Source organism: Engystomops pustulosus, chromosome 1 (genome assembly GCF_040894005.1).
Source record: "Engystomops pustulosus chromosome 1, aEngPut4.maternal, whole genome shotgun sequence".
NCBI classification, from domain to species: domain Eukaryota; kingdom Metazoa; phylum Chordata; class Amphibia; order Anura; family Leptodactylidae; genus Engystomops; species Engystomops pustulosus.
Genome location: NC_092411.1, coordinates 214,791,651 through 214,819,198, shown reverse-complemented (window position 1 = coordinate 214,819,198; position 27,548 = coordinate 214,791,651). Strand labels below are relative to the sequence as shown.

Below are 27,548 nucleotides of genomic sequence, written 5' to 3'. Positions count from 1 at the left end.
TAGTATATAGCCATCCTGTCCCCATATAGTATATAGCCATCCTGTCCCACTGTAGTACAGTCAGCCAGCCCCCAGTAGTATACAGCCGGCCAGCCCCCACATAGTATATAACCAGTCAGCTCCATGAAGATATAGCCAGCCACCCCCATTTAGAATATAGCCATCCTGTCCCCCTGTAGTATACAGTCAGCCTGCCCTCTGTAGTATATATCCACCCCCATGTAGTATATAGCCACCCATGTAGTACATAGCCATCATGTCCCCCTGTAGTATAAAGCCATCCTGCCCCCAAGTAGTATATAGCCATCTAGCCCCCTGTAGAATATAGCCATCCTACCCCATGTAGTATATAGCCATCCTGTCCCCCTGTAGTATACAGTCAGCCAGCCCCCTGTAGTATATAGCCAGCCAGTCCCCTGTAGTATATAGCCAGCCACCCCATGTGGTATATAGCCATCCTGCCCCCATCTAGCATATAGACCCCCCTGCTGCCTGTAGTATATAGCCATCCTGCCCCCTGAAGTATATAGCCATAATGTGACTACCAGCATAGCCATGAACTTAAAACATATTTTATTAAAATTAAACCAACATGTTAAAACCATCAATCCGATATATAAATACAGAACCCTGCATCTATATCAAATACCACATCCAATGTGACAACACAAATGGTGATAGACACGTACCCTATGGCCTCGCCAACAGCAAGTACCATGCCAAATGATACACAGCTTGCAAAAAGATGGATAAAGTACTCTTACCAGTTCTAATGTGCGATGCTGGTTGAATGATGACCAATAGTGCCTGTTTGTCAGCTGGATTGCCTTGATGTTGGGTACGTATATGGACGGGAGAACGTGTGGTGACAGGAAATGTACCTGCATGTGGTAATACAGAATGTATAAACTCAACCAGTACCTACTGCTGACCCTATCACCCACGACAGAAATAGCACCAGCCCTTACAAGGGCAGTACCAAATATTTGCCCTATTTAAAAAACACCCTGCATCCACCTACCTGACGCGTTTCCTCCTTCAAAGGGATTACGGTGGAAATGCTCTAGAATAACTAAGGGGACCTTCAATATTTAGGAGTGTCCCTCCGGGTGTAACATAATGGGTAAGCCCAAGTGTAGGGTCATACCCTGGGTGCCCTATGCTTGCCCCATCAAGCGCCGGATTATAAACTCATATTGATACTGCCCCCTGAACATCACTTACCAATCATGGACTCTGTGACATAGCACCCGCTGGTGTTTCCAGCCACGTTCTGAAGATACAATGGGTGCTGCCATCTCAAGCTGGCAGAACTTCCGGTCACATGACCACGTCTGTGACCGCTAAGGGGGAATTGTATCTTTCACAGTCGTCATGGAAACATGATGCAGCTGTTAGTAGGAACATCGGCTCACCACTGACAGAAAAACGTGGCTTCAAAAGGCTGATAAAGCGGCCACAATAGGTATAGTAAAGCAGCAGCCACCCGATTCAGTGGGTATTAGATCGTTATTTCATGTAATTATTGGCGACCTCTCAGCAGTGGCCATATAGAGAACGCCTGCTTTGATGGCCGTTTAGCATATGGAAAACGACACGAAAAAGTACATAAAAGAGGAGCAATCTATGCAAGCTGTGCATCATTTGTCTCGGCGCTTGCCGTTGGCAAGGCCATAGGGTACGTGTCTATCCCGATTTGTGTTGCCACATTGGATGTGGTATTTGATATAGATGCAGGGTTCTGTATTTATATATCAGAATGATGGTTTTAGCATGTTGGTGTCATTTTAAGGCATATCTAATAAAATATTAACTCCAAGGAAGGAAGAAGCACTCCAAGATAAATAGTGAATATTTATTTCACCAGTGGTAAGTGCTACGTTTCGGCTGACTCTATGCAGCCATTCTCAAGCATAGGGAAACAGTGATACAGGGCGGGTTTAAATCCCTCGCAGGATGTGACATCATGATTACAAAAACAGGTGGTGTGATTATGAGTTGTTAAATCATGCTCAAAAAACATGTGCAATATTATTACATGATATGATCATAACAGTGTAGAGTGTACAAAAAACAGTGTAGCCAATCGATAGTCCCCCGCACGCTGTCTAGCCAGTGTGTAAACATCATGTTAACTCCTGTGTAAACATCATGTTAACGTATGTCCTGAACCCGCTGCTAATCACATGACACTGCACAGCAAATACAATCAAAAAAGTAAATAAAGAGAAGCATGGTCAGTGCCGGAGTACTACTTATTGCGCCAAAAACAAACGGAGGCTCATCCTTACCAAGGTAGAGGAGATCCTGAGGTGACAGGCCAAGGCGGTATGATTGCTACGCAGGGCTGCGATCAGCTCAGCTGCGATCCACCATATCACATGGCTTTGTCAAACTCTCAGTGATCAGACCCGCTATCGCGAGAACTACCAGGTGGGATGGCAGACATCTTTGAAGTGGGCAAGCGCACATTTAGCTAATGAGCAATAGAGCTGTCACAAAAACTATGGCATGACTGCGCTACGACAGGTAAGTAATAACTTTAGGTGTATTCCCAAGGGTATCATAAACAAAAAATAGTGATTCCAGGCGAATTCAGCCCAACATCATGTGGTCAGGCGGCGCCCTGGAGGAAGCTGTCAGGTCAGATGCAGGTCAAATGTATGATGTTAATGTTGATAGAATACACAATGTGGGACTCCTTAACCGCGTACTGTCAGGCGAACCCGGGAGGTCCCATGAGAGGAGAAAAAAAAAATAATAATAAAAATAAAAAAAACAGAAGAAAAAGAAATATTATTTAATGCAAAAAACATATGACAATATAAAAGGATTTTTTATACTTCCTTACAACATTCATTGTGTGATCGTTAAATGAGGTATAAACTGGTAAATCTGATCCGGAATGTGTACATTAAATTCAACATCCAAACCGCGTGGTTGTAAAGAATTAAGCTTGTGAATCCATTCGATCTCTCTTTTTAGCAATAGTTTCTGACGATCACCGCCTCTCCTAGGAGGTATGTGGTCTACAATGCAAAATCTGAGCTGCTGAACACTATGTCCATGATCTGAAAAATGTCGAGGTACAGTTAAGTCGTGCTTAGATGTGTTGATAGATAGCCATCCTGCAACCATGCAGTATATAGCCATCCTGCCCCCATGTAGTATATAGCCATCCGGCCCCATGTAGTAGTATATAGCCATCCTGCTCCCATATAGTATATAGCCATCCTGCCCCCTGTAGTATATAGCCAACCTGCCCCCATTTGTTATACAGCCATACTGCCACCCTATGGTATACAGTCAGCCTGCCCCCGTGTAGTATATAGCCATGCCCCACAAAAATTATAAAATAATACTCACCTACCTGCGTTCCTTGGAAGTGCATGGTCTGTCCCGCGTCCACGTCGTAATCTTTCTCTATGACCGAGGAATTGCAATAACGTCAGTAGCAGCTGCGTGCTTGGGTCCTAGAGAGCGCCAGCTTTGCTTAGCAACCAGCTGTATGTGTATCTTAAAGATATACATATTGCTGGCCCTGGCGTTCCCCTCTCCCCAATCAAATTGGTTATTTTTTTTTACTAAGTGGGTTCTTTACTGGCCCAGATTTATTAAAGCCCTTGTGCAAGTTTTCTGTCTGACATTGCACATTCTTTTCAGTGCAAACTACTTGCACATGTATTCAAGAAGTGTCTACGACACTATTTTGCACTGAAAGGGGTGTTCTGGCACAGTTGGAATGTGTGACACATTTATCATGTAGTTTCCGACAGAATTATGTTGCATGCCCTATGTTAAAGGTGCACCAAAAAAAAGTTGGTTCATTCTGGGAGCAGTGCAGGGGGTGCCAGATTCATGAAGAAGGTGCAACACAATTCATTAATCTGTCGCACCCTCTATAGGCAAACTGGACCTTGTGCAATTTGCACTATTTTTTATATATATGTGGGCCACTATTTTCAAGTAGCAGGTCCTGTTTTGTAGCATATAACTGTGCCCCTGCTCATTGTAACAGCATGCGAACCTGCAGACCTGAGGGGCCCAGAGCCCCTCATTGTCATTAGCTTAATTTTAAAAGAAGTTGTTTTTAGAATGAAGTAATATAAGAGGATTACCAATCACTGTGCTTGGTTCTATGAGCAAGTGTCCCTGGTTTATCATGCTTGATTTTGATGAATTTTCTTTAAGGATGGCTTATTTGCATGGAGAACTCCTTTAACCGCATGTTTTCTTTACAGCTAAATCTTTCAAATGCAACAACTACACCTCAAATCAATTACAGGTCTTTTATCTGCTTAATTGAAAATGAAATCTTGAAGAAATTGCCCGGACCTCCCCATTAACCCCTTAAGGACGCAGGGTATTTTCGCTCATTTCTCGCTCTCCATCATTTTTCCATGTACAGAGCTGTGTGAGGGCATATTTTGTGTGTAACAAATTTTACTTTCCCGTGATGTTATTTATTATTCCATGCCGTGTACTGGGAAGACGGAAGTCGTCACGTTCTTGTGGGCTCAGTTTTTACGACTTTCACTCTTTGCTCCAAATAACACTTCTACTTTATCCTTTGGTTCGGTACGATCACGGTAATACCAAATTTATGCAGGTTTTATTGCATTTTCATACATTTTCAAAAATTAAACGAATGTGTACAAAAAAGAAAAAAAAATTCGCCATCTTTTGATGCTAATAGCTTTTTCATACTGTGGTGTACTGAGCTGGGGGTGGTTTCATTTTTTGCAAAATGAGCCGACGTTTTCATTGCTACCATTTTGAGGACTGTGTGACATTTTGATAATTTTTTTTACATTTTTTATGTCATATATAAAAAGGTGTAAAAGTCGCATTTCGGACATTTGGGCGCCATTTCCTGTCTCGGAGGTCACCTTAGTCAATAACCGTTTTTATATTTTGATAGATCGGGCATTTTGGGACGCGGCGATACCTAATGTGTCTGTGATTTTTACTGTTTATTATATTTTATATCAGTACTAGGGAAAAGGGGGTGATTTGAACTTTTAATATTTTATTGATTTTTCAAATTTTTTTAACTTTTGCTTTCTTTTTTTTTCACTATTTCTTAGACCATCTAGGGTACATTATCCCTAGATGGTCCGATCATTCCTACCATATACTGCAATACAACTGTATTGCAGTATATGGCATTTCTGCACACTATACATTACAATGAGCCACAGGCGATATGCAGCAAAGCCCATCTCTGTATGAAGAGGGCTCAGCTCCGTGAAGTGGTTAAACAGCCTGTGAGTCAATTGTCCAATAACTTTTGGTCCCTGTAAAAGCATCATGGCACATATTAAAGGGAACCTGTCACCTCATTTTCACTAGACAGGCTGTAGTAGTCCATCACACCTGTGGCACAAATATGTATTTCTGCTTTTTCTAAGCATTTGCATTACAATATAATGGTTTGTCATAACTTACCTTGCACCCCGACAGAATCCTCTTTGTAGTCACAGGGGTTGGGCTTTGGTTTGGATGCTTTTCAAAAACAATACGTGGCTTGTCTTTTCTGCAGGCTGCCTCCATTTTTGTGCTCCTGTACAGTTCCTCCCTCTCCCATTGATGTTAGCTCACCAGGCTGTGACCTCTGTGAAGGAGTAGAAGGGAGGAGCTGTACAGGAGGCGGGAGAACAAAGGTGGGGGCCAAGATCTGAGGAGTGAGTAACACAGGTGTAATGGGTTTCTGCAACCTGTCTCATGTGAAAATGATGTCCCTGGTGACAGGTCCTCTTTAAGAAACTGAAACTCCTAAACCCCTCATTCAATTTTAATGTGGATAAGGGGAGTTTTACCTGCTGTCAAATTACCTTTAAATGGGTTATCTAGACTGATACCTACACTTGACTCCCTTACCTTTTGTCCACTCCTGTATATAACCCCTCAAATGGCTTGTATCCTCTCCTACATATAACCCCTCACATGGATTGGATCCTCTCCTGTATATAACCCCCTCACAATGCTTGTGTCAACTCCTGTATATAACCCTCTCACAGGGCTTGTGTCCACTCCTGTATATAACCCCTCACATGGCTTGTATCCTCTCCTGTATATAACCCCCTCACATGGGTTGTATCCACTCCTGTATATAACCCCCTCACATGGCTTGTATCCTCGCCTGTATATAACCCCCTCACATGGCTTCCGTCCACTCCTGCATATAACCCCTCACTTGGCTTGTATCCTCTCCTGTATATAACCCCTCACATGGCTTGTATCCTCTCCTGTATATAACCCCCTCACTTGGCTTGGATCCATTCCTGTATATAACCCCTCACATGGCTTGTATCCTCTCCTGTATATAACCCATCACATGGCTTGTGTCCTCTCCTGTATATAACACCTCATATGGCTTGTGTCCTCTCCTGTATATAACCCCCTCACATGGCTTGTATCCTCTTCTTCATATAACCCCCTCACATGGCTTGTATCCTCTTCTTCATATAACCCCCTCACATGGCTTGTGTCCTCTCCTGTATATAACCCCCTCACATGGCTTGTGTCCTCTCCTGTATATAACCATTCATGTGGCTTGTTTCCACTCCTGTATATCACCTCTCACATGGCTTGTGTCCACTCCTGTATATAACCTCCTCACATGGCTTGTGTCCACTCCTGTGTATAACCCCCTCACATGGCTTGTGTCCTCTTCTGCATATAACCGCCTCACATGGCTTGTATCCTCTCCCGTATATAACCCCCTCACATGGCTTGTATCCTCTCCTGTATATAACCCCCTCACATGGCTTGTATCCTCTCCTGTATATTACCCCTCACATGGCTTGTATCCTCTCCTGCTTACAACCCCTCTCACATGGCTTGTATCCTCTCCTGCATATAACCCCTCATATGGCTTGTGTCCACTCCTGTATATAACCCCTCAAATGGCTTGTATCCTCTCCTGCATATAACCCCTCACATGGATTGTATCCTCTCCTGTATATAACCCCTTCACAATGCTTGTGTCAACTCCTGTATATAACCCCTCACATGGCTTGTATCCTCTCATGTATATAACCCTCTCACAGGGCTTGTGTCCACTCCTGTATATAACCCCTCACATGGCTTGTATCCTCTCCTGTATATAACCCCCTCACATGGGTTGTATCCACTCCTGTATGTAACCCCCTCACATGGCTTGTATCCTCGCCTGTATATAACCCCCTCACATGGCTTCCGTCCACTCCTGCATATAACCCCTCACATGGCTTGTATCCACTTCTGTATATAACCCCCTCACTTGGCTTGTATCCTCTCCTGTATGTAACCCCCTCACTTGGCTTGTATCCATTCCTGTATATAACCCCTCACATGGCTTGTATCCTCTCCTGTATATAACCCATCACATGGCTTGTGTCCTCTCCTGTATATAACACCTCATATGGCTTGTGTCCTCTCCTGTATATAACCCCCTCACATGGCTTGTATCCTCTTCTTCATATAACCCCCTCACATGGCTTGTGTCCTCTCCTGTATATAACCCCCTCACATGGCTTGTGTCCTTTCCTGTATATAACCATTCATGTGGCTTGTTTCCACTCCTGTATATCACCTCTCACATGGCTTGTGTCCTCTCCTGTATATAACCCCCTCGCATGGCTTGTATCCTCTCCCGTATATAACCCCCTCACATGGCTAGAATCCTCTCCTGCATATAACCCACTCACCTGGCTTGTATCCTCTCCTGTATATAACCCCCTCACATGGCTTGTGTCCACTCCTGTGTATAACCCCCTCACATGGCTTGTATCCTCTCCTGTATATAACCCCCTCACATGGCTTCTGTTCACTCCTTCATATAACCCCTCACATGGCTTGTGTCCACTCCTGCATATAACCCCCTCACATGGCTTGTGTCCTCTCCTGTATATAACCCCCTCACATGGCTTGTATCCTTGCCTGTATATAAACCCCTCACATGGCTTCTGTCCACTCCTGCATATAACCCCTCACATGGCTTGTATCCACTCCCATATATAACCCCCTCACATGGCTTGTATCCTCTCCTGCATATAACCCCCTCACATGGCTTGTATCCTCTCCTGCATATACCCCCCTCACATGGCTTGTGTCTGTCCACTCCTGTATATAACCCCTCACATGGCTTGTGTCCACTCCTGTGTATAACCCCCTCACATGGCTTGTATCCTCTCCTGTATATAACCCCCTCACATGGCTTGTATCCTCTCCTGTATATAACCCCCTCACATGGCTTGTGTCCACTCCTTTATATAATCCCCTCACATGGCTTGTATCCTCTCCTGTATATAACCCCCTCACTTGGCTTGTTTTCTCTCCTGTATATAACCCCTCACATGGCTTGTATCCTCTCCTTTATATAACCCATCACATGGCTTGTATCCACTCCTGTATATAAACCCTCGCATGGCTTATGTCCTCTCCTGTATATAACCCCTCACATGGCTTGTGTACTCTCCTGTATATAACCCCTCACATGGCTTGTATCCTCTCCTATATATAACCCCTCATATGGCTTGTGTCCTCTTCTGTATATAACCTCTCACATGGCTTGTATCCACTCCTGTATATAACCCCTCATATGGCTTGTATCCTCTTCTGTATAACACCCCATCACATGGCTTGTGTCCACTCCTGCATATAACCCCCTCACATGGCTTGTATCCTCTCCTGTATATAACCCCTCACATGGCTTGTGTCCTCTTCTGTATATAACCTCTCACATGGCTTGTATCCACTCCTGTATATAACCCCTCATATGGCTTGTGGCCTCTTCTGTATATAACCTCTCACATGGCTTGTGTCCACTCCTGTATATAACCCCCTCACATGGCTTGTATCCTCTCCTGTATATAACCCCCTCATATGTCTTGTGTCCTCTCCTGTATATAACCCCCTCACATGGCTTTTGTCCATGTGGATTTGAGACATTTGCAACAAAAAGTCACAAAAAGAAGCCAAAAGTTGCACCTGCCAGGGTGGGAAAAACTAAACATGTATCACAAGAAAAAAAGACATAGACATACATAAGGTGCAAAAACACCTTCTAAATGTCTCAATTATACACCAGACTATGATGCATGTACCTCATTGTTTCAGTTTGCTTGTAAGTGTTCTCCTCATTGTATCTGAGTCGATGTAATTGATTATTCAGATAAGTTCTCCATAGTTCCTTGATCCTGGTGTGTGAGAAACATTGGAATAGGAGATGAGGGAGGGGAGGAGAGCTCGGGCGGGAGGAGGGCAGCTGCCACAGCTCCTGCATCTCTTCCTCCTTCCCCTCAGCATCCCTCTTCAGTTTGTCTCTCGGTGCACAGCTGTCCAGAGCCCTGTACACACCTGAGGCAGGACTGCTCTACTGCTCTCACCTACCTCAGACGCCTTGGGATTCCTGTATGTCCACAAAAGGCAGGAAATGCAAGGAGCTGCCCTCTGGCAGGGTCAGCTTCCCGGACCTGGGGGAACGTGGGGGATGGCTGGCAAGAAACGGGGGTCAGTGGGCGCCCCTTCCTCAGCCCCGGGGAGTGCTCGTCTTACCTGCGGAGAGCAGCCCCTTCATTGCCGGGGGGTCGGCCAGTGACTGCTACCAGCACCACTCTCTGTGAGTATACTTTATATTACACCTGCACGTATTCCAGGCAATGTGACCCCATCACAGAGGACACATAACCAGGCCTGGGGGCAGGGGCACAGTCTAATAATCTCTCCTGCTACGCATGAAACTTATAGAGGAACTTTCATTATGTGATTTCTTAGTTCAGCAGTCATACATACAGCTGTGGGAAAACCAGGAAAACTACTTCAATCCGCACTAATGCATTCATACACACAGATGTTATCAGATACGATCGCATGCGTTATTCCATCCTGAGGAATGATCATAGTAAGTGGATAGCTTCAGTGTATCTTCATGTCACAGTTTCCTGCTTATGAATCCATTCACATAACACTCCAGTGACAGCCATGCCTGATGTTACCATTATGAGATCTGCTGTGGATAGGGGATCTAATAACTGAACTATACTGCACATATGTCATCCATACACTCCATCAGCAGCTCCCTTGTAAGGTCCTTTAATATGATGAGAAACCATTTATTGATTTTAATTTCATGGAGTGAATTTGGTTGCAGATCATTCATAAAAGTTCCTCTAGGACAGAGCTCTAGACTCAGATGGACATATATACATTATGTGACTATAGGTACTCACATTGAGTACGGATGTCCATGTTTCCTACTTATATGTCATTTATGCATGTAGAATTCTAGTTGTATATGATGTATATACTTCCATGTTTAATAATACTGTATGCTCATTTGTTAATATATATATACATATATATATATATATATATATATATATATATATATATGAAAATATTTGAATGCTGATATAAATAGAAGATACAATGTATGAATTATTAAAAAAAAGAGAAAAATATTCATCTTCAGACATGACCTACGAAATATAGCTTATTGGGATCTCTAACCTCTATAGACCAGGCAGTTGACCCAGAGATATGATACTAGATCACAGTAATATATGACTTAAATGTTTCACAATACCAGTGTGAGTTTTTAGAATATGAATGGATCTAATGGCCATTACTCTATGTAGTAGTACCGTAGTAGTTCTGTGCCAGGATGCTGGCAATTTCTCTATATATTCTAAAGCTGTGAAATCAGCTATAAACTTCCTTGAGCAATACTCTCTATCCCTGAAGGTTCTAGTTTCACCTTCCCAAATTGCAACCCTTGCTTCTGTGGCTGAATATAAAGGAAGTCAGGTGAGTTCTATACCATCTGTTCCAGAAGCCATAGATAGTATAAAGTACAGTATGTTACAATAGACTGTTTGAAATTCAGACTTTGTGCAAACAAGGGCAGATATTGTCACTTCTTACGTTATTGTCTCGTCTTTATATTTGTGTTTGAATATTAATGTTGTCCAGTTGCAGTCGAGTAATGAAAGTAAAATGCTATTCATTATGTATAGTGCCCTGTTAATAAGAGGTTAATCATAATCACAGTAGGAGTATCTTATTGCTTAACTGGGTCATTCAGATGTCAGATCAAATAGCCTGCTTGTTCTTGGAAGCAGTCCTGGATATAGAGGCTACTTTTATAACTGCTATAGGCCCATTGTTAGAGATGCAATCCACCAAAGAACCAGGGTACAAACCCATAGATTACACCATCCTTTTCTTCAACATGGTATGTGAAATGAGTTAAACTCCTAACCTTGGACAGATGATTCTTCTAGGCATCCCTTTTTTCATTTAGGATGAATTATCTATGTGTGGTCCTATTTATTTACTGTATGTAATATAGTCAAGGTATTGAATATGTAGGTTTTTTGTGACCTGGTCGCTGTGACCTGTCTAGTGCAGTTTGCATGTGTTCAGATTCTCAGTTTTTTCACTTGGAGGTTACTGTTCGAAGACATTCAGAAAATAAGTTTCCATTTCCTTTAATGATTGAAGACTTCCTATTAATATGATTCCATATTATTTTGGGTTATGAAATATGTTATTTTGCTTCCTTCCCACTTTTAATCCGGAAAAGATTATAAACTGAGCTCAAAGAGCAGCTATTGCTGAGAACTGACGGTTCCTTTGAATGTCTTAAACTTACAGCTAAATGCGCAGTAGTGTGAGTCTGCAATGTGTCAATCCTTTTATCTTCCTGTCTGCCTAATTAAGCAATTATCTATGTACTGTATATGATTAATGCATTAGCAATTGCGCCCTCTACTGTGCAGATGCTGAGGCTTTCTTGTTACTCTTAACCTGTTCAGAGATGGATGGTGAATTTTCTTGTTATGCTTTCATTTTATTAGGTTAAACGTTTACCGTAATTTCTCGTCTGTATTGAAATACATATTTATTTATAACTTTTCTGGATAAATTTAATCTTATATAATGGAGAAATTAATTAAACTGACTAAGACTTCATACCTTAGTTGCGGTTTCTGATAGAAATTTTGAACAGTAGTGTAAGGGATCTTCCACATCATCAATGGGATCTTTTGAGTTACATTGGTGTCAGTCATTTTAAACATTCGGTTCTCCTTTATTTTTGGTATGCTGATCCTATCATGCTTTAGAACAACTACATAAGCAGGGCAATTGGTCACCATGGCCTAGATCAGTTATATTTTATTTGTAGAAATGTACGTGAAATAGTTGCTTTTCCCAGGTGAATTCAGGTTAAAAGGAATTGACATAATAAACTACCAACAGTATGTTGGAAAGGACACACTGTACTTTGTCTATAAAAATAGTTTCAAAAAAGTATGTTGTAAAGCAGAGTATTGCCTTCCTGATCTTGTTTCTTCAATCAACCAGAGTAGTGGTATCATCCAAAAAATCAACTCAAACCCCTTAAAGGACATCTACCACCAGTTTATTGATGGTAGACTGTCCTCTTAAGCATGCTTGTTACCTCTAGAAGATGATAGCAATGTCTTTAGTTAGTTCCAGGGCTCCTGGATTCCACAAAAAAACAACTTTATTAAAATATATAAATGAGCCGGAGGCGCTCAGGCTTACGTCACCTGAGCGCCTGATCGCTCTGCTATTTATGAATTAATTACCCCACTCAATATGCACCCCTCTTTCCCAGCCGCTATGCTCAGACAGGTGATGTCAGCTATTTTACTATTCTTTAGGCGCCCTTGGCTACTTAAAACTAAGGGACACCAGGCTGACAAATGCCAACAGATAGTCCCCCAGTATATAGCCAGCCAGTCCCCTCGGTATTCAGCCCCCCCCACAGTAAATAGCCAGCCAGCCCCCATCCACAGTACATAGCAACCTGCCCCTAGTATATAGCCAGCCCCCCCCCCCCCCACACTATATAGCTGCCTACCCCAGTATATAGCCAGTCCCCCCCCGGTATTCAGCCAGCCCCCCAGAGTATATAACTAGCCCCTCCCCACAGTATATAGCCAGCCCCACACATTATATAGCAGCCTACCCCAGTATACAGCCAGCCAGCCCCTCCCCAGTATATAGCCAGCCCCCCCCCACTGTATATAGCCAGCCATGCCCCCCACATTATATAGTCAGCCATCTCCTCCCACAGTATGCAGCCAGCCTGCCCCACAGTATACAGCCAACCTGCCCCTAGTATACTGCCAGTCTGCCTCCCCCCAGTATATGATACAGGAGTGCAAAAAAGAGGGAGAGCCAAGTGGGTGCGCTTGTAACCAAAATGAAATGAGATCTCCAGATATGACTATTTATTATATATAACATAAAAATCCAGTGGTTACACTATTTATTGATATAACATAAAAATCCAGTGTACAATACAAGGGACATTATTGTTACTGAGTGACTACAGTGTTCTATGTATTCAGTAGATGTGTCGGGCCATCGGTACAATAGGAACCAACATCATCATCATCAGGGAAATCACATAATCTATGCATATATTAAATATCCCTGACTCTAGGTCTCTAAAATATTTAATGTTATTCATTTAATTTATTTTTCGGTCAGATGGGATTTGAATTCACAACATTGACATTTGTAGGCAATAGTTTTACCAATGAGGTATAGACTTACCTGCTGTCAATGGGAGGATTTTCTCTAAGATCTTCAATAGATTTATACAAGCTTACACAAGCTTAATGGATTTTCTAAGATATATCTCTCAAAATCACTACATTGTCCTTTTTCTTTCATTTTTGTTATATAAAGAATCTAATAAATATAATTGAATTTAGTTCTTAAAAATGTATTAGGATATATATTACATTACAACTTTTACAGTAAAGTCGTAAATTAAAGGAAATCAATCAAGTTAAAAATAAAATAAAAAAACATGATTAGCAACCCTGAGTGCCAAACATCTTGTCTAGGTTATCAAGGTGCGTCAAACTCAGCGACAGACAGCGCCGGGATGAAGTTGAATTGGGTTGGGACGAGTATTTATAGTTTTTTTTTGTTTTTATGTGGTTGATTTCCTTTAAAGGGTAACTTCTAAAAACTGAAGTTTACCTTGCAAAATGTTCATACAAGAAGCAGTGCATCTGTGCACATTTGTGTGTGGATTGGCTGCACAGCATTTCATACTGAAAATCTGAAATTAATGGGGATCCAGATTTTAACACCCAAAAATGACTATTAAATGGGGCCACAATGTCACGGGTGCTCTCTGTGCCCCCTCACGCCAGCAGTGGCAGCTTCACTTACCTAGCCACACTCCAGCGACGGTCTCCTCGCTCCAGCAGGAGCATCCCCCCTCCAAGGGTGTGCACGTGCTGGCCGTCTGAAGTTTGAAGGGCCAGGGCACCGCAATTGTCGCTGGCCACCTGACAACCTAAAATGGCGAGCTTCTTCCTGTGACCCCTGCCGGATCTTTGTGCCTCATAACCTTAGAGAAAGCTTGTTCTTGATTCCCTGTGCTCTTGTTGTGAATTCCCGTTGTGACCCAGGTTCCGTTATTGACTTTGATCCCTTGCTGCCTGTCCTGACCTTCTGCTACAGAAGCTATTTCGCTTTTGTATGATTTTATAATCAATAGGAACATAGCAGCTAAATCGGCATATATATTGGGGTGGGAAGAGGAGCTCAAAAGGACCTACAGAAGCACAGATATCAGTCATCCATAATAGGACACAGTTTCTTGAGGTATGTATGGATTCAGGGGAATTCCTATAAAACTGTTACAAGGTGGTACAATACACTCTACATACTGAAAAAGAAAAGAGAGGGTTAGCTACCTTCAATCACTGCTGGTGCTGTGGAAGTGGTCAGGGGACATTAGGTCATATACAGTGGTCTTGCCCTTCTATTCAGAATTACTAGGCTATAGTGAGAGACAAAATATCCCAAATCCCGGGGAATCAGTACTTCCGGAGGGTATGATAGAGTGGATCAAATCCACAGAATGGAGGAGTTGGTGAGCTGGGAGTCTAGGACACATCACCAATTCGCTTTAATCTTGGGACTATGGAGAAACTTTTCCCAACCCATTGTTTTCAGGGCAGTTGTCCTGTTTAGAGATGAGAAGATCAAAAATGCACCCTAATACCCATTATATCTTTTATGGCAGTGTCTTTATGGTGGTGAGAGGAAGGGCCTGGTTTTTCCTTTGCGTCTTTTATGGCAGTGAGAGGAACTCCACTAGTGATTGAGTTTGCATCTGACATTGATGACTCAGTTGTTGTTATGTCGAGGACTATGCTCCTCTCCTGGAGATTACAGATGCCACAGGCGTCATTCAGTACAGTTTCCCTGAAAATGCTGGTGTGTTAAGTCTTTGTCTGTTTCTTTGATTATATTCAATATAGAATTGATAAGATCTAAGTGGAAAATGACCACTGTTCAATAGCTGTCTTTCTATGTCTCCAAAAATAAGGTCTTTGTTCCTGTGTACATTTGCTTTGATCAGCAACATTGAATTTTTTTTTTTACTTTTGTTTTTGGATTGATATGCACATTTCGGAACAGAGCACATTTATCTCTGGGACATGGAATCCGACTCCTTACTGAGCAGTTCCATGGCTGGAAATAATTGCATATAATTGTTTGTACAGATGAATGAGGCACTTCAGGTTTTCTTTACATTTCACCCGAGGATGAACTAGACTTGTGCAACTCCACAATTCACTGATATCTAGGCTGATTTATTTAGAATTTTCCATGATGTAACTCAAAGAAGCCATGTGTTTCAGGTGCGCCTTCAAATACATCCACATGTGCATCCCTTATTAACTCTATCTTCTATAGCTACGGGCTGTCCCAAATTGTTCAAAGGCATAGTAATCTTAGTGTATGTAAATTTTTAACTTTGCAGAAACTAATAAAAGTAGCCTTAAAAATTATCTATTTTATTATTCTGGCAATTGGCAAATAATTTTGGTAATCCTAATAGGAACAGGAAAGGTTTATTCTAATTTCATGTCAGACAGTGAGAAAAAAAGTGCATATACAGGCAGTCCCCAGGTTACGTACAAGATAGGTTCTGTGGGTTTGTTCTTAAGTTGAATTTGTATGTAAGTCGGATCCATATACTTTATAATTGTAAGTTCAAACAAATTATTTTTGGTCTCTGTGACAATTGTATTTTAAAAATGTTGGATTGTCATAAGAACCAGAATTAACAATAAATCGTCATTACAGACACCTGTGATAACTGTTACAGCTGATTATTGTAGCCTAGGACTAAAGTACAATAAATTACCAATATCCAGAGGTCCGTTTGTAACTAGGGGTTGTCTGTAAGTCGGGTGTTCTTAAGTAGGGGACCGCCTGTATGTTTGTTTATATAGTGTATGTAAACTTCTGGTTTCAACATTTGTATAAGATACTGTGCCAAAACCTTATGCTCAGACTCACACCCCATTAACCTGCTCATTTGGCTCGGCAAGATTTTATAGATATGAAATGGTAGAGGACTGATCGACCAGTGTCTTGGGAAATGAGGTGTTACTGCCCAGATAATCAACACAAACATTGAGCAGAGTAACAGATGTATAGTCACACATATGCAGAATATATAATGGATTGACATTGTCACCAATTTTACATATAAACTAGATGAATATATGTAAAGGGGGGATGAATTGTAGAATGGGCTGAGATGCACTGCATTGTACTGCATTACTGGAAGAAGAAAATTATGACATTTTTTACTTCAATTTTAAAAAGATGAAGCTCTTTATTCAACCAGCAGAAACAGCTAACTTTCAACTTATGTGGGTGAATAAAGAACCTATCTATTATTACTGTTATTTTATATATTATTAATATTACCCTAATGTGATGACTCAGCATCACAGTTTATTTGTAATATCAGGAACTCGCCCAAGGTAGTTTTTGTTATTCCCCAATTTCTTCCAGTAGTGAATGCACGGCTGTGCTTACAAAGCCCTAGTGGACAGATGAAAAATATAATATAAATTACACGCAAATTCACATTCCTAACTTGAGTATAATGTAAACTTTTCATTTAAAAACAAGTTTATTTTATATCATAAAAAGTGGGCTATTATTGGAGACAATGGCCAACATTTATCAAAAACAGTGCAAAATATACTAGGTGCAGTTTGCCTGTGTAGTGTGCAAGGTATGCCAGATTCATGAATTGTGACAAATGTTTTTCATGAATCTAGCGCACACTGCACTGCTCTGACTATTTGGTGCACCTTTAACATAGAGCGCGTCACACAATTCTGTCAGACAATACATGATAAATGTGGTGCCAACTGTGCATCGGAACGCCCCTTTCAGTGCAGAATTTTGTGTTGTGTCAGGTACAGTGCAGATTCATGTGCAAGCAGTTTGCACTAAAAAGAAAGTGCAAAAACAGACAAAAGCTGGTGCAGGGGCTTTAATAAATGTGGACCAATGAATAGCAATGATACAGGCTATGAAGTTATCTGCAGGCACAAAGTATGAGCCCTAGCCATTTCAGTAAATAATCTGCTGACCAATAGTTTAATTTGGGTCAGCAAATTAGCCATTGTCCCTACTATTTCATTTATAATAAAAACCCCATAAGCCTGGACTAAACGCTAAAGTGTAGATTTATGTTATTTATCTGACAGATCATTAAATCAAGGGTTATTGCTATTGATTGAGTTGGGTTGGACTGGGTTTGTCTCTTGTCTGGAAAATTTGACAAGGGGGATATTTGGGCTTGCCTCACTCAGCCATTGATTTCTATAGGTTTAAACACCCAAATGGGTGTAAACACATTGGAGTTGTTTTTTACTGATCCGCTGTCCGCTTACCGGGGGATCCGATCCACTTCTGGGCAGCTCCGAGGACTGGCATGTGCCCCGGAGCTGCCCAGTCTCCATGGCAGTCAGACCCCTTCCGGTTTACACTGCTCTATAATAAAATAGTATTGTAGAGCAGTGTATTGAACTTAAACCAGTGATCAGAGCATCACTGGTTCAAGTTCAAGTATGTATAAGTAAAAAAAAGTCAAAAACACTAAAGTTAATACATTAGAATAAATAAAAAATAAATGCATTAAAATATAAGCCCCTAAAATGTCACTTTCCTATAAAAACACTTAATAAAATATAAAAAACACAAAAACACAAAAACCCCCCGCATATTTGGTATTGCCGCGTCCGTAACAATCTGTATAATAAAACAGAATCGTTACTGGACCCGCACGGTACACGCCGTAGAAAAAAAACGGAAAAATGTTCTGAAAAAAGATCCTTTTTAATTAATACCCTATAAAAGATGCTCTAAAAAGTAATTTAAAAAATGTTATGCACTCCAAAATAAGCCCACTAAAAAGAACAACTCTTTTTGCAAAAAATAAGCCCCTAACCCTAATTTGTCAGCCGAAAAATAAAAAAGTTATGCATATGAAAAGATGGTGATCCTAAAATGAACAAGATTTTCTCCAAATTGGTTTTTATTCAGTACAATTGAATAAAATACACAAAACCCCCACATATTTGGTATCCCTGCGTCCGTAACAATCTGCATAATAAAACAGAATCATTATTAGATCCGCAAAGTGAACCCCGTAACAAACAAAACAAAAAAAGCTCCAGAAAAAAGATAATTTTCAATTAATACCCTATAAAAAATGCTCTAAAAAGGGATTTAAAAAATGTTATGCACTCTAAAATAAGACCACTAAAAAGAACAATCCTTCTCGCAAAAAATAAGCCCTTAAACAGATTTGTGAGGCGAAAAATAAAAAAGTTATGCATATGAAAGACGGTGATGCTAAAATTAACAACATTTTTGCCAAATTACTTTTTATTCAGTAAAAATGGGGAAAAAAATCTATATAAATGAGGTCTTTTCGTAATCGTGGCAACCCATAGAATAATAATATACTATTTTTATGGTATGGTAAACAGCCAAAAAAACCCCCATAAAAATCTTCCTGAAAAGTGATGATTTTCATTTCCTCCACCAACAAAGAGTTAATAATATCTCACCAATTAGCCTATAGATTCCCCCAAATTACATACCAGAAAAGTGCATCTCATGTGGCAAAAGAAATAAGCCCCTATAGGTCCACATTAAAAAAAAGAAAAAAATTATAGCCTGTACAATGTGACATAGCAAATCTGATCTGGATGGCGCCTCCTTCCCTTCTATGCCCGGCCGTGCGCCCATACAGCAGGTTACCACCACATATAGAGTATCCGTGTACTCGGGAGAGATTGGGTAACAAACTTTGTGGAGCCTTTATTCATTTAATCCATTGTAAATGTTTAATTTTCCACCCAAAATGGGCGTATTGTGAAAAAATATTACAATTTGCAGACTGCACCTCCATTTTGTTTTAACCCCTGTAAAACACGTAAAGTGTTAACAAACTTCTTAAAAGTGGTTTTTCATACGTTGAGGTGTGTAGTTTCCACAATGGGGTAATTTACGAGTCCCACTATTATTTAGGCCTCTCAGTGTCAATTAGAAGTTGAGCAGGTCCATCTAAATACGGGTTTTGGTGATTTTACAAAAAATGTGAAAAATTATACCTAAATTCTGAGCCTCATAACATTCTAGTAAAATATGTGGAATCTTAAAAAACCATGCCAACATAAAGCAGACATTTGGGAAATGTAAGTTATGAATTTATTTGGGAGCTATGACTATCTGCATCAAAAGTACAGAATTTAGAATGTTGAAAATAAAGAATTTTTCCAAATTTTTGCCAAATTTTGTTTTTTTTCATAACTAAACGCAAAAGATTTCATCCAAATTTTTAAACTAATTTGAAGTACAATGTGTCACGAGAAAACAATCTCAAAATCCCCTGGATATCTCATAGCGTTCCAAAGCTATAACCACTTATAGTGACATAGGGCAGATTTGAAGAATGGGGCCGCGTCCTTAAAGGGGTATTCTCATCTGGGCATTCACATTCAGTTTCACTAATCTTCCATTTATAAACATTTCTTCAATTGAATGTTATTAAAAAAAATGTTCCTGTGTGAAGATAATTTCTCATAAATGTAGTCATTCTGTCCCTTAGAAACGAGATGGCTTCCTCGGTTACGACCACGTCACACTCTGGCAGCGGTGGCCAGACATGCGCTATTGAGCTCTGCCGGACCACCAGGATTCAGCAATCATTACCACAGGGTGGCTGTGGGTCATGTAGTAAATCCCGGACATTTCATATGCAAAAACCTTTTGTTTCTTTGTGCAATCCCTCCAGCAGACGTGGCCGTATCCGAGGAAGCCATCTCGTTTCTAAGGGACAAAATGACTACATTTATGAGAAATTATCTTCACACAGGAACATATTTTTTAATAACATCTAATTGAAGAAATGTTTATATATGGCATATTTATCAAACTGAAAGTGAATGCCCAAACGAGAATACCCCTTTAAGGCCAAAAGAGGCTGAGTCCCGTAGGGGTTAAAAACCAGGTGTGATGTTTGATAAGCAATGTTAAACCTTCAGTTTTTTTTGCCGACATGGAGACCAGACGGATTCAAAAAGACGGAGTGAAAAAATGAGACACAACGGAGACAAAACCAACGGATGCACAATTGAAGCAGAGCACCAACGCCAATGTAAAAGAGCCCTTAGAGGGTGATAAATCTGTCATCTGAGTCTGTTGGTTTTTTGCAACTCTTTCTTTAAAAAGTCACACAAAAGGTTGTGAGCAACCTCATCCAATCTTTTTTCCTATACAAGCAGGGGTTTGTGACTTTTTGTAGCTATTGAGCATAAATTGGTGACTTGGGCAAGTGTGCAAAAGTTTTGCAAAAATCTACCACTGTGCCAAAAAAGTTGCAGATATAACAGACATAAAAGAAGAAAAAAACTAAGTAAAACCTTTTGTGCAAGGTCATTTATGTGCAAGATCAGAAGGAAATGTATTCTTCTGAAGGAGATTGTCTTTGCAGGTATACAGGCCATGCATGTTTCCCTGGGGATTCTTGACATCTATGTGCAGTTATACAACTATGGCGCAAACCAGAGGAAGGGTTGCTCCGGCAAACTGATATGGACCCTTCTGTGTAATGTGTCTGTTTTAATAGAGCATAAGATATGGACAAGTATTGTCTTCATGAGACCACCGGATTAATATTTGGAGTTAAAAAAAACATTGTTAGAAAATATTGGCTTAGCGTGCGATTAAAACCACTAAAATAGAACAATGGAGCACATTTACTTATCTGGTCCCTGCGCGATCCCCGAGGTGCGTTGTCTGCCATAATCCACATCTGCTGCGATTCATGAAGATCATGCGCCCGAGTTCCTGCATGTGACGCTTCCCCGATCAGGTCCGCCGGAGTTCACCATCTTCCTCCCGGTGCTTGTAAGTGCATGTCTTATGACACAAATTGCTTTGTTAAATCCCACGTGTAGCCCGAATCCGTCGGATCGTCCAACGGCCCGCCTCCCGGCCCGCCTTTTGGCGCTGATGCGCCAAAATCCAATCGCTTATGCCAAAAACCCTTTCTAAATGCAGCGCACATCGGAAATCGTTGGGTAAATGAGCCCCAATGTTTCCTTCCTTGACAGTGCATTGAAAACTTGCTGACTTTACTTGAAAAGTGCTGAACTTATTAGATTGTATAAGATTCTTCAGCAGCTTGGAAACATTGGGGCAGATTTATCAAGCTGTCTGAAAGTCAGAATATTTCTAGTTTCCCATGGCAACCAATCACAGCTCCCCTTTAAAATATTCATGAGCACTGGTAAAATGAAAGCTGAGCTATGATTGGTTGCCATGGGCAATTACAAATAGTCTGACTTTCAGACAGCTTGATAAATCTGCCCCACTTTCTAGAGAGTATTTCCCTAAAATAAAAGTCTAAACATATAAATTTTAGATTTGTCCTCTTATTTTTTTTTTTTAGAAACGTCTTCATCACATTAGGGATTATTTACTAAGGGTCCCGTGGACCGCACTTTAGTTGGATATTCCGACGTTATCAGATATTTGCGATGCATTTAGAAGGGGATTTTGGCGCACACAATTGGATTTTGGCGCAGCGGCACTGGCTTTCATGGGACACAAATCGGGGGGCGGGCCGTCATACGATCGACTGATTCAGACAAACTGCGGGGTTTAACTTTAAAATTGTGTCTCACACAATGCACTTACATACAACTAGAGGAAGATGGTGAACTACGGAGGACACTTTCAGGAAATCGGGCGTACGATCGTATTGAATCACGGCACAGTGCATTGTCGTCAGACAATGCACTTTTGGGAAATCCTCCGGACCGAGTAAGTAAATGTAACCCATTATCTTCTTAAGATGCAGAGTGGCACTGCCTATAGCAGGCAAAGGCAAAAGTCCCTCCTAAATATGCAGCAGTACAGGAGCAAAGTAGAAACATAACATGAGTTAATATTAAAATTAGTCAGGTAGTAGAATTCATTATACAATTCTAGGCAAAAAAACATCGGCCATTCTAAATAATTTTGTACATAATATAAATTTAATAGCCTGTTTATGGAGCAAAGAGTTCCACAAAGCAAAAGAATAAGAAAAGCAGCAGTCAGCTTTGAGTTTTTGCACATTGTCATGTTTGTGCTTTTCTAGTGAATAACGACCTGTGAAAATCTATAAATGACAGTTTTATCCGTAAAGCTTACAAACCAGAAAGTCTGGGTCAAAGACTGCTGTTTTTATGCATTTTTCCCTTGTACAACTGAAAGTACTCGCAACTTATTACAAGCCAATTCCTTCTCCCTACTCCCTGATAAGTGTATAAATCCCTACTATACAGTGTTCTGTAATACCTATTTGTTCTATGGATTTGGTGCATGCAAATCTGGGAGATGGAAAAAGTAGGTTAATGTATTGTGAGCTGCACAGTGTTCTGCGGAGAAATGACATTATTATAGCATATATTGTTATTATGTGTCGATTCCATAACACCCGCATTTATACAGCAGGGGGATTAGAAATCATTCAAAATTCAAAATTGCTGTATTTTCTAGCAGTGAATATCTTTTGTGTGACACAATGTCCTTATTTTCTAATGTTACCCTTCCTTAGCAAGTCTGTCTTACAACAGAAATAGCAAAAAACCTGAGAAACTGTCAGAGATTTAGAGACCTTTTCTTTGAACCTCTGCTCTTATTGCGCAGCACTTACATAGTTATTAGAAATTCATTTTGAATGGACTGAAGGCTTTCTTTCACATTTCTCCTGCTGGATAAAATAAAAAATACTTGAGATGACAAACATGGTGATGTACACTAGGACAACTCATGTTCTATTTTCTATGTTATGGAATTGCATTATAAGTACTGTAGTTTCTTTATGCTGTAAAAAATCTTTCATTGAAATCATTCCTTTAGAAGGGGAATTATTCTGATATATCTGCAGTAGAGCTGCAATAAAATCAAGCTTCCAATTAGTGTACTGCAGTGTACTGTACTTGAATAAAGTTTACACAGTGTAAGTGAAAACTTATTTTACTAAATATCTTTATGATTGAGTATGCTATCCTAACTGTAGAGCTCAGTTACACGTGGGAAACAGGCATGTGCGCTCAGTCTACACTAAATGCAATACGTTAGTCTGAACCAATTTCACTGATCACTCACAGACAACAGTTTATGAGGATCAGTGAAAATAAATACTACATGGATGGAATTTGAATTTGATAAAATGCATGGTAACATCCATTTTACACAGCCGAGAATCATCTTGGTCGTGGAAATATACAGTGGGGGAAATAAGTATTTGATCCCAGGCAGATTTTCCACCTACAAAGGATGGAGAGGTCTATTAATTTTATTGTTGGTACACTTCAACTGTGAGAGACAGAATCTAAAAAAAATCCAGAAAATCACATTATATAATGATACCGAATATACTTGAGTATAAGCCGAGTTTTTCAGCACAAAAAAAACTCGGCTTATACTCGAGTTAAGAAAAAAAAAGTGTACTCACCTTCCGACGCCCCCCACCTTCCCTGCAGGTCCTCCTCAATACATTGCAACTCCAGCATCGGCTCCGTGTTCCCTCGCGGTCCGTTGCAGGCATCGTGATGTCAGCCGCACGCTGACATTCTAATGTGTGCGCCAGCATAGGCATACACTATGATGTCAGCGAGCATCTGACGTCATGATGCCTGCGATGGACCGCACGGGAACACTGAGCCGATGCGGGAGTTGCGATGGATTGAAGGGGTGTCGGAAGGCGAGTACGCTGTTTGTTTTTTTCCTACAGGCATTATATTGGGGGCAGGGCTGGCAGGCTATATGCTACCGGAGGCGGGCAGGCTATATGCTAGAGAGGGCTGGCAGGCTATATATGACAGGGGGCTGGGAGGCTATATACTGGGGGGGGGTAGGGGCTGGTAGGCTATATACTACAGGGGCTGGCTAGTTATATACTGCGGGCAGGGGCTGGCAGGCTATATACTTGGATGCTGTGACCAATGCATGTCCTACCCTTGGCTTATACCAGAGTCAATAGGTTTTTCCAGTTTTATGTATTAAAATTAAGGGTCTCGGCATACACTCGGGTCGGCTTATACTTGAGTATATATAAGGTAATTCGCATTTTTTTGCTTGAAATAAGTATTTCATTCGCTACCAATGAGCAAAAATACTGTCTCTCAGTGCTGTTAGTTTTTCTTTAAAAAGGTTCTCCTGCTCTGCACTCATTACCTGTATTAATTGTATCTGTATGAACTTGTTTCCTGTACAAAAGACATCAATTACACTACAACCTCTCCACCATACAGCAGTCTGAGTACACCAGGGACACAAACGTAGACCTGCACAAGGCTTGTATGGGCTACACCAGTGGTCCCCAACCCCCGGGCCACGGCCCAAGACCACGCTGTGGAGCACCTGGTCCCGGGAATCGGCCAAATGAACTCAAAATAAAAAACTGTATATTCACCTCAGACGCTCCTCTTCTCCCCACACCTTCCCAGCAGACAGCGACCATACGGCTGCCAGTGCGCACACACTGTGACACAGCCGATTACGTCATAGTAAGTGCCCAGTGGCAGCGAGTATAGACGTGCTTCTGGCCATCTGCTAGGAAGCCGTGGGGCAAAGTGGAACCTGGAACTGCGGGAAGAAGAGGAGCATTGGAGGTGAGTATACAGTTTTTTTTTTCATTTTTAGGGGACATTACTGTGGGTTCTGCCCTGTGGACATTAGAAGGGGGCTGCCATAGGAACATTACCAGGGGGGCTCTACTGGGGACATTAGAAGGGGGGCTGCTATAGGAACATTACTATGGGGGCTGCCACAGGGATATTATTAGGGGGCTGCACTGGGGACATTACTATGGGGGCTGGACAGAGGACATTACTGTTGAGGAATGTGCTTTTTTAAGGGGCCCTGATTTAAATATTTTATTAATGAGGGGAGGCTGCTGGATATTTAGTTAATGAGTAGCAGCTGCATTTCCCACACTAGGCTTTTAGTCAATAAGTGTCAATAAGTTTTCCAGTTCATTTTATGCCTCGACTTAAAATTAGGTGGCTCAACTTATTCTCCGGCTGACTTATACTCAAGTATATGTGGTATAAAAATGGGGCTACAGAAAAAAATCACTATCATGAGGGGGCTACACAAAAGTGGGAACTATAAAGGCCGAATACAGAAAGGGGAAGGGGCTACAAAAAGGGCCAATAAAAAAGAGCTACAGTAACGAGAGGTGGTTACAAAAAGAGAGCACTATAAACGGGGGGCTACAGAAAATGGGACATTTTAGATTGGGGCTGCGAGAAATTACAGATTATATGGGTTAAGTTTAGATATGGAGTATTGGCTGGGCACACAATTTTTTTTTCCAGAGACAATGGTGGTGTGCAGCCGGTCCCTGAATACAAAAAAGTTGGGGACCACTGGGCTACAGGACAATAGGCAAGCAGCTTGGTGAGAAGACAACAACTGTTATAAGAAAATGGAAGAAACACAAGATTACCTTCAATCTTCCACGGTCTGGCGCTACATGCAAGATCTTACCTTGTGGGGTAAGGATGATTCTGAGAAAGGTCAGAAATCAGCCCAGAGCGACACAGGAGGACATAGTTGATAGCAAAAATTACCTGTGTGTAAATTTTCCATTTAATGTAGCCGTGTCATCCCTTAGAAAGGAGATTACTGTCCTTGGATATGACCACCTCCAAGCTCTGGCAGTGGTGGACAGACATGCGCTATTGAGGCATCCAAACACCTGGTGGTTGTATCCAAGGACAACACTCTAGCTTCTACGGGACCACATGCTTACATGTATGGGAAATTATCTTCACACATGTAAACAATTTTAAATAACATGCATTTAAAGAAATGTATGTATATGAAATGTCAAAGCCCAGATGACAATATCCCTTTATGTTTTTTTCTATGTTGTATTGTCTATTTTTTTCAATGAAAAAGATTTAAATTGAAAAAGTAATTCAATTAATTATGTTACTGTTTAACCTGTTTTGGACTGCCCGCTGACTTTAGACGTCAGTGGGCGCAGGTCTGGTGTCTGCAGCAAAAAAATGTGAAAATGACCCCCTGGAGTTTTTTATGACCGTATGGGGGACATATAAAGTAAAAATACACACACACACAACAATATTCATAAATATTCATAAAAATCCCCATATAATAAAAAAAATCCCCTGCTACACTACAAAAAACACTGCCATAGTCGCTCCATTTGCCCTAGACTATACACATTGGGGCACATTTACTAAGGGTCCGCAGCCGTGAATCCGTCGGGTTTTTCCCGAATATTTCCGCTTTGCGCTGTATTTCACGGGATTGTGGCGCCGACTTTCACGCGACAGAAATCGGGGGGCGTGGCCACTGGACAACCCGAAGGATTCGGAAAAACCGCGGAATTTAAAAAGCCATTTGTGTCGCAAGATCAAGCACTCACATACACCAGAAAAAAGCAGGTGAACTCCGGCGGACCTCGGCGCAGCAGGTCCGCACCTGGTGAATATCGGCGCACGGACCTTAGTGAATCCCGGCAGAACCCGAATCAGCATCGGAGAACCCGCCGCTGGATCGCGACTGGACCGGGTAAGTAAATGTGCCCCATTATATATCAAAACTACCCTAACAAAATAGGGAATTCATTAATAATGTTATTTTTTTTTTAATGTAAAAAAATATGAACTATTAAAAAGTCTTTTTTAACTAGCTCTATGTATCCCAAAAGAGAACACCTCAAAAACTTTTAAAGTAGCACCTAAAAAAAAGTCATGGCCCTTTTCAGACGCCTCTAAAAATTTGCTAAAAATGCCCGGTCACTAGGGGTTAGCATACCGCTTCCATTTATCCTCTTTCCCAAAAAAGATTCCACTGTCACAATCAAGCAATTTACTTCATCCGTCTTTTGTTATTACAGATTAATGTGTAAGATCTCTAGTTTGTGCTGTACTTTTCCTGGTACTATTATAGTATTCATGTATGTTTGCTTTATTGTAAGGAGCCTGTAATATGAGTAATTTGAAAGAAGGTTTTTGTTGGAAGGTCGCAACAACTTTGCCTCTAGTTCTCAAAAATGAAAAACTCCCATAAACAGTCAATTAATACATTTTATTTAATTTACAACTATGCACAGCTTTTAACATTGCCTTAAAGCACATCTACTACCTGGA

The 27,548-nt window shown here is 41.1% G+C and overlaps 1 protein-coding gene across 2 annotated transcripts in view; it reads left to right on the top strand.

Moving 5' to 3' along the window:
• Window positions 1-9,260: 9,260 nt before the first annotated feature.
• Window positions 9,261-27,548, top strand: part of TRPC3 (transient receptor potential cation channel subfamily C member 3) — a 195,120-nt gene continuing 176,832 nt past the window's right edge. The window contains exon 1 of one of the 2 annotated variants that reach the window (XM_072119348.1): window positions 9,261-9,604. In XM_072119348.1, coding sequence (XP_071975449.1) covers window positions 9,399-9,604 — 206 coding nt within the window. In that variant the 5' untranslated portion in view covers window positions 9,261-9,398. The remainder of the gene's footprint in view (window positions 9,605-27,548) is intronic. The other variant, XM_072119350.1, reaches the window with a different exon arrangement.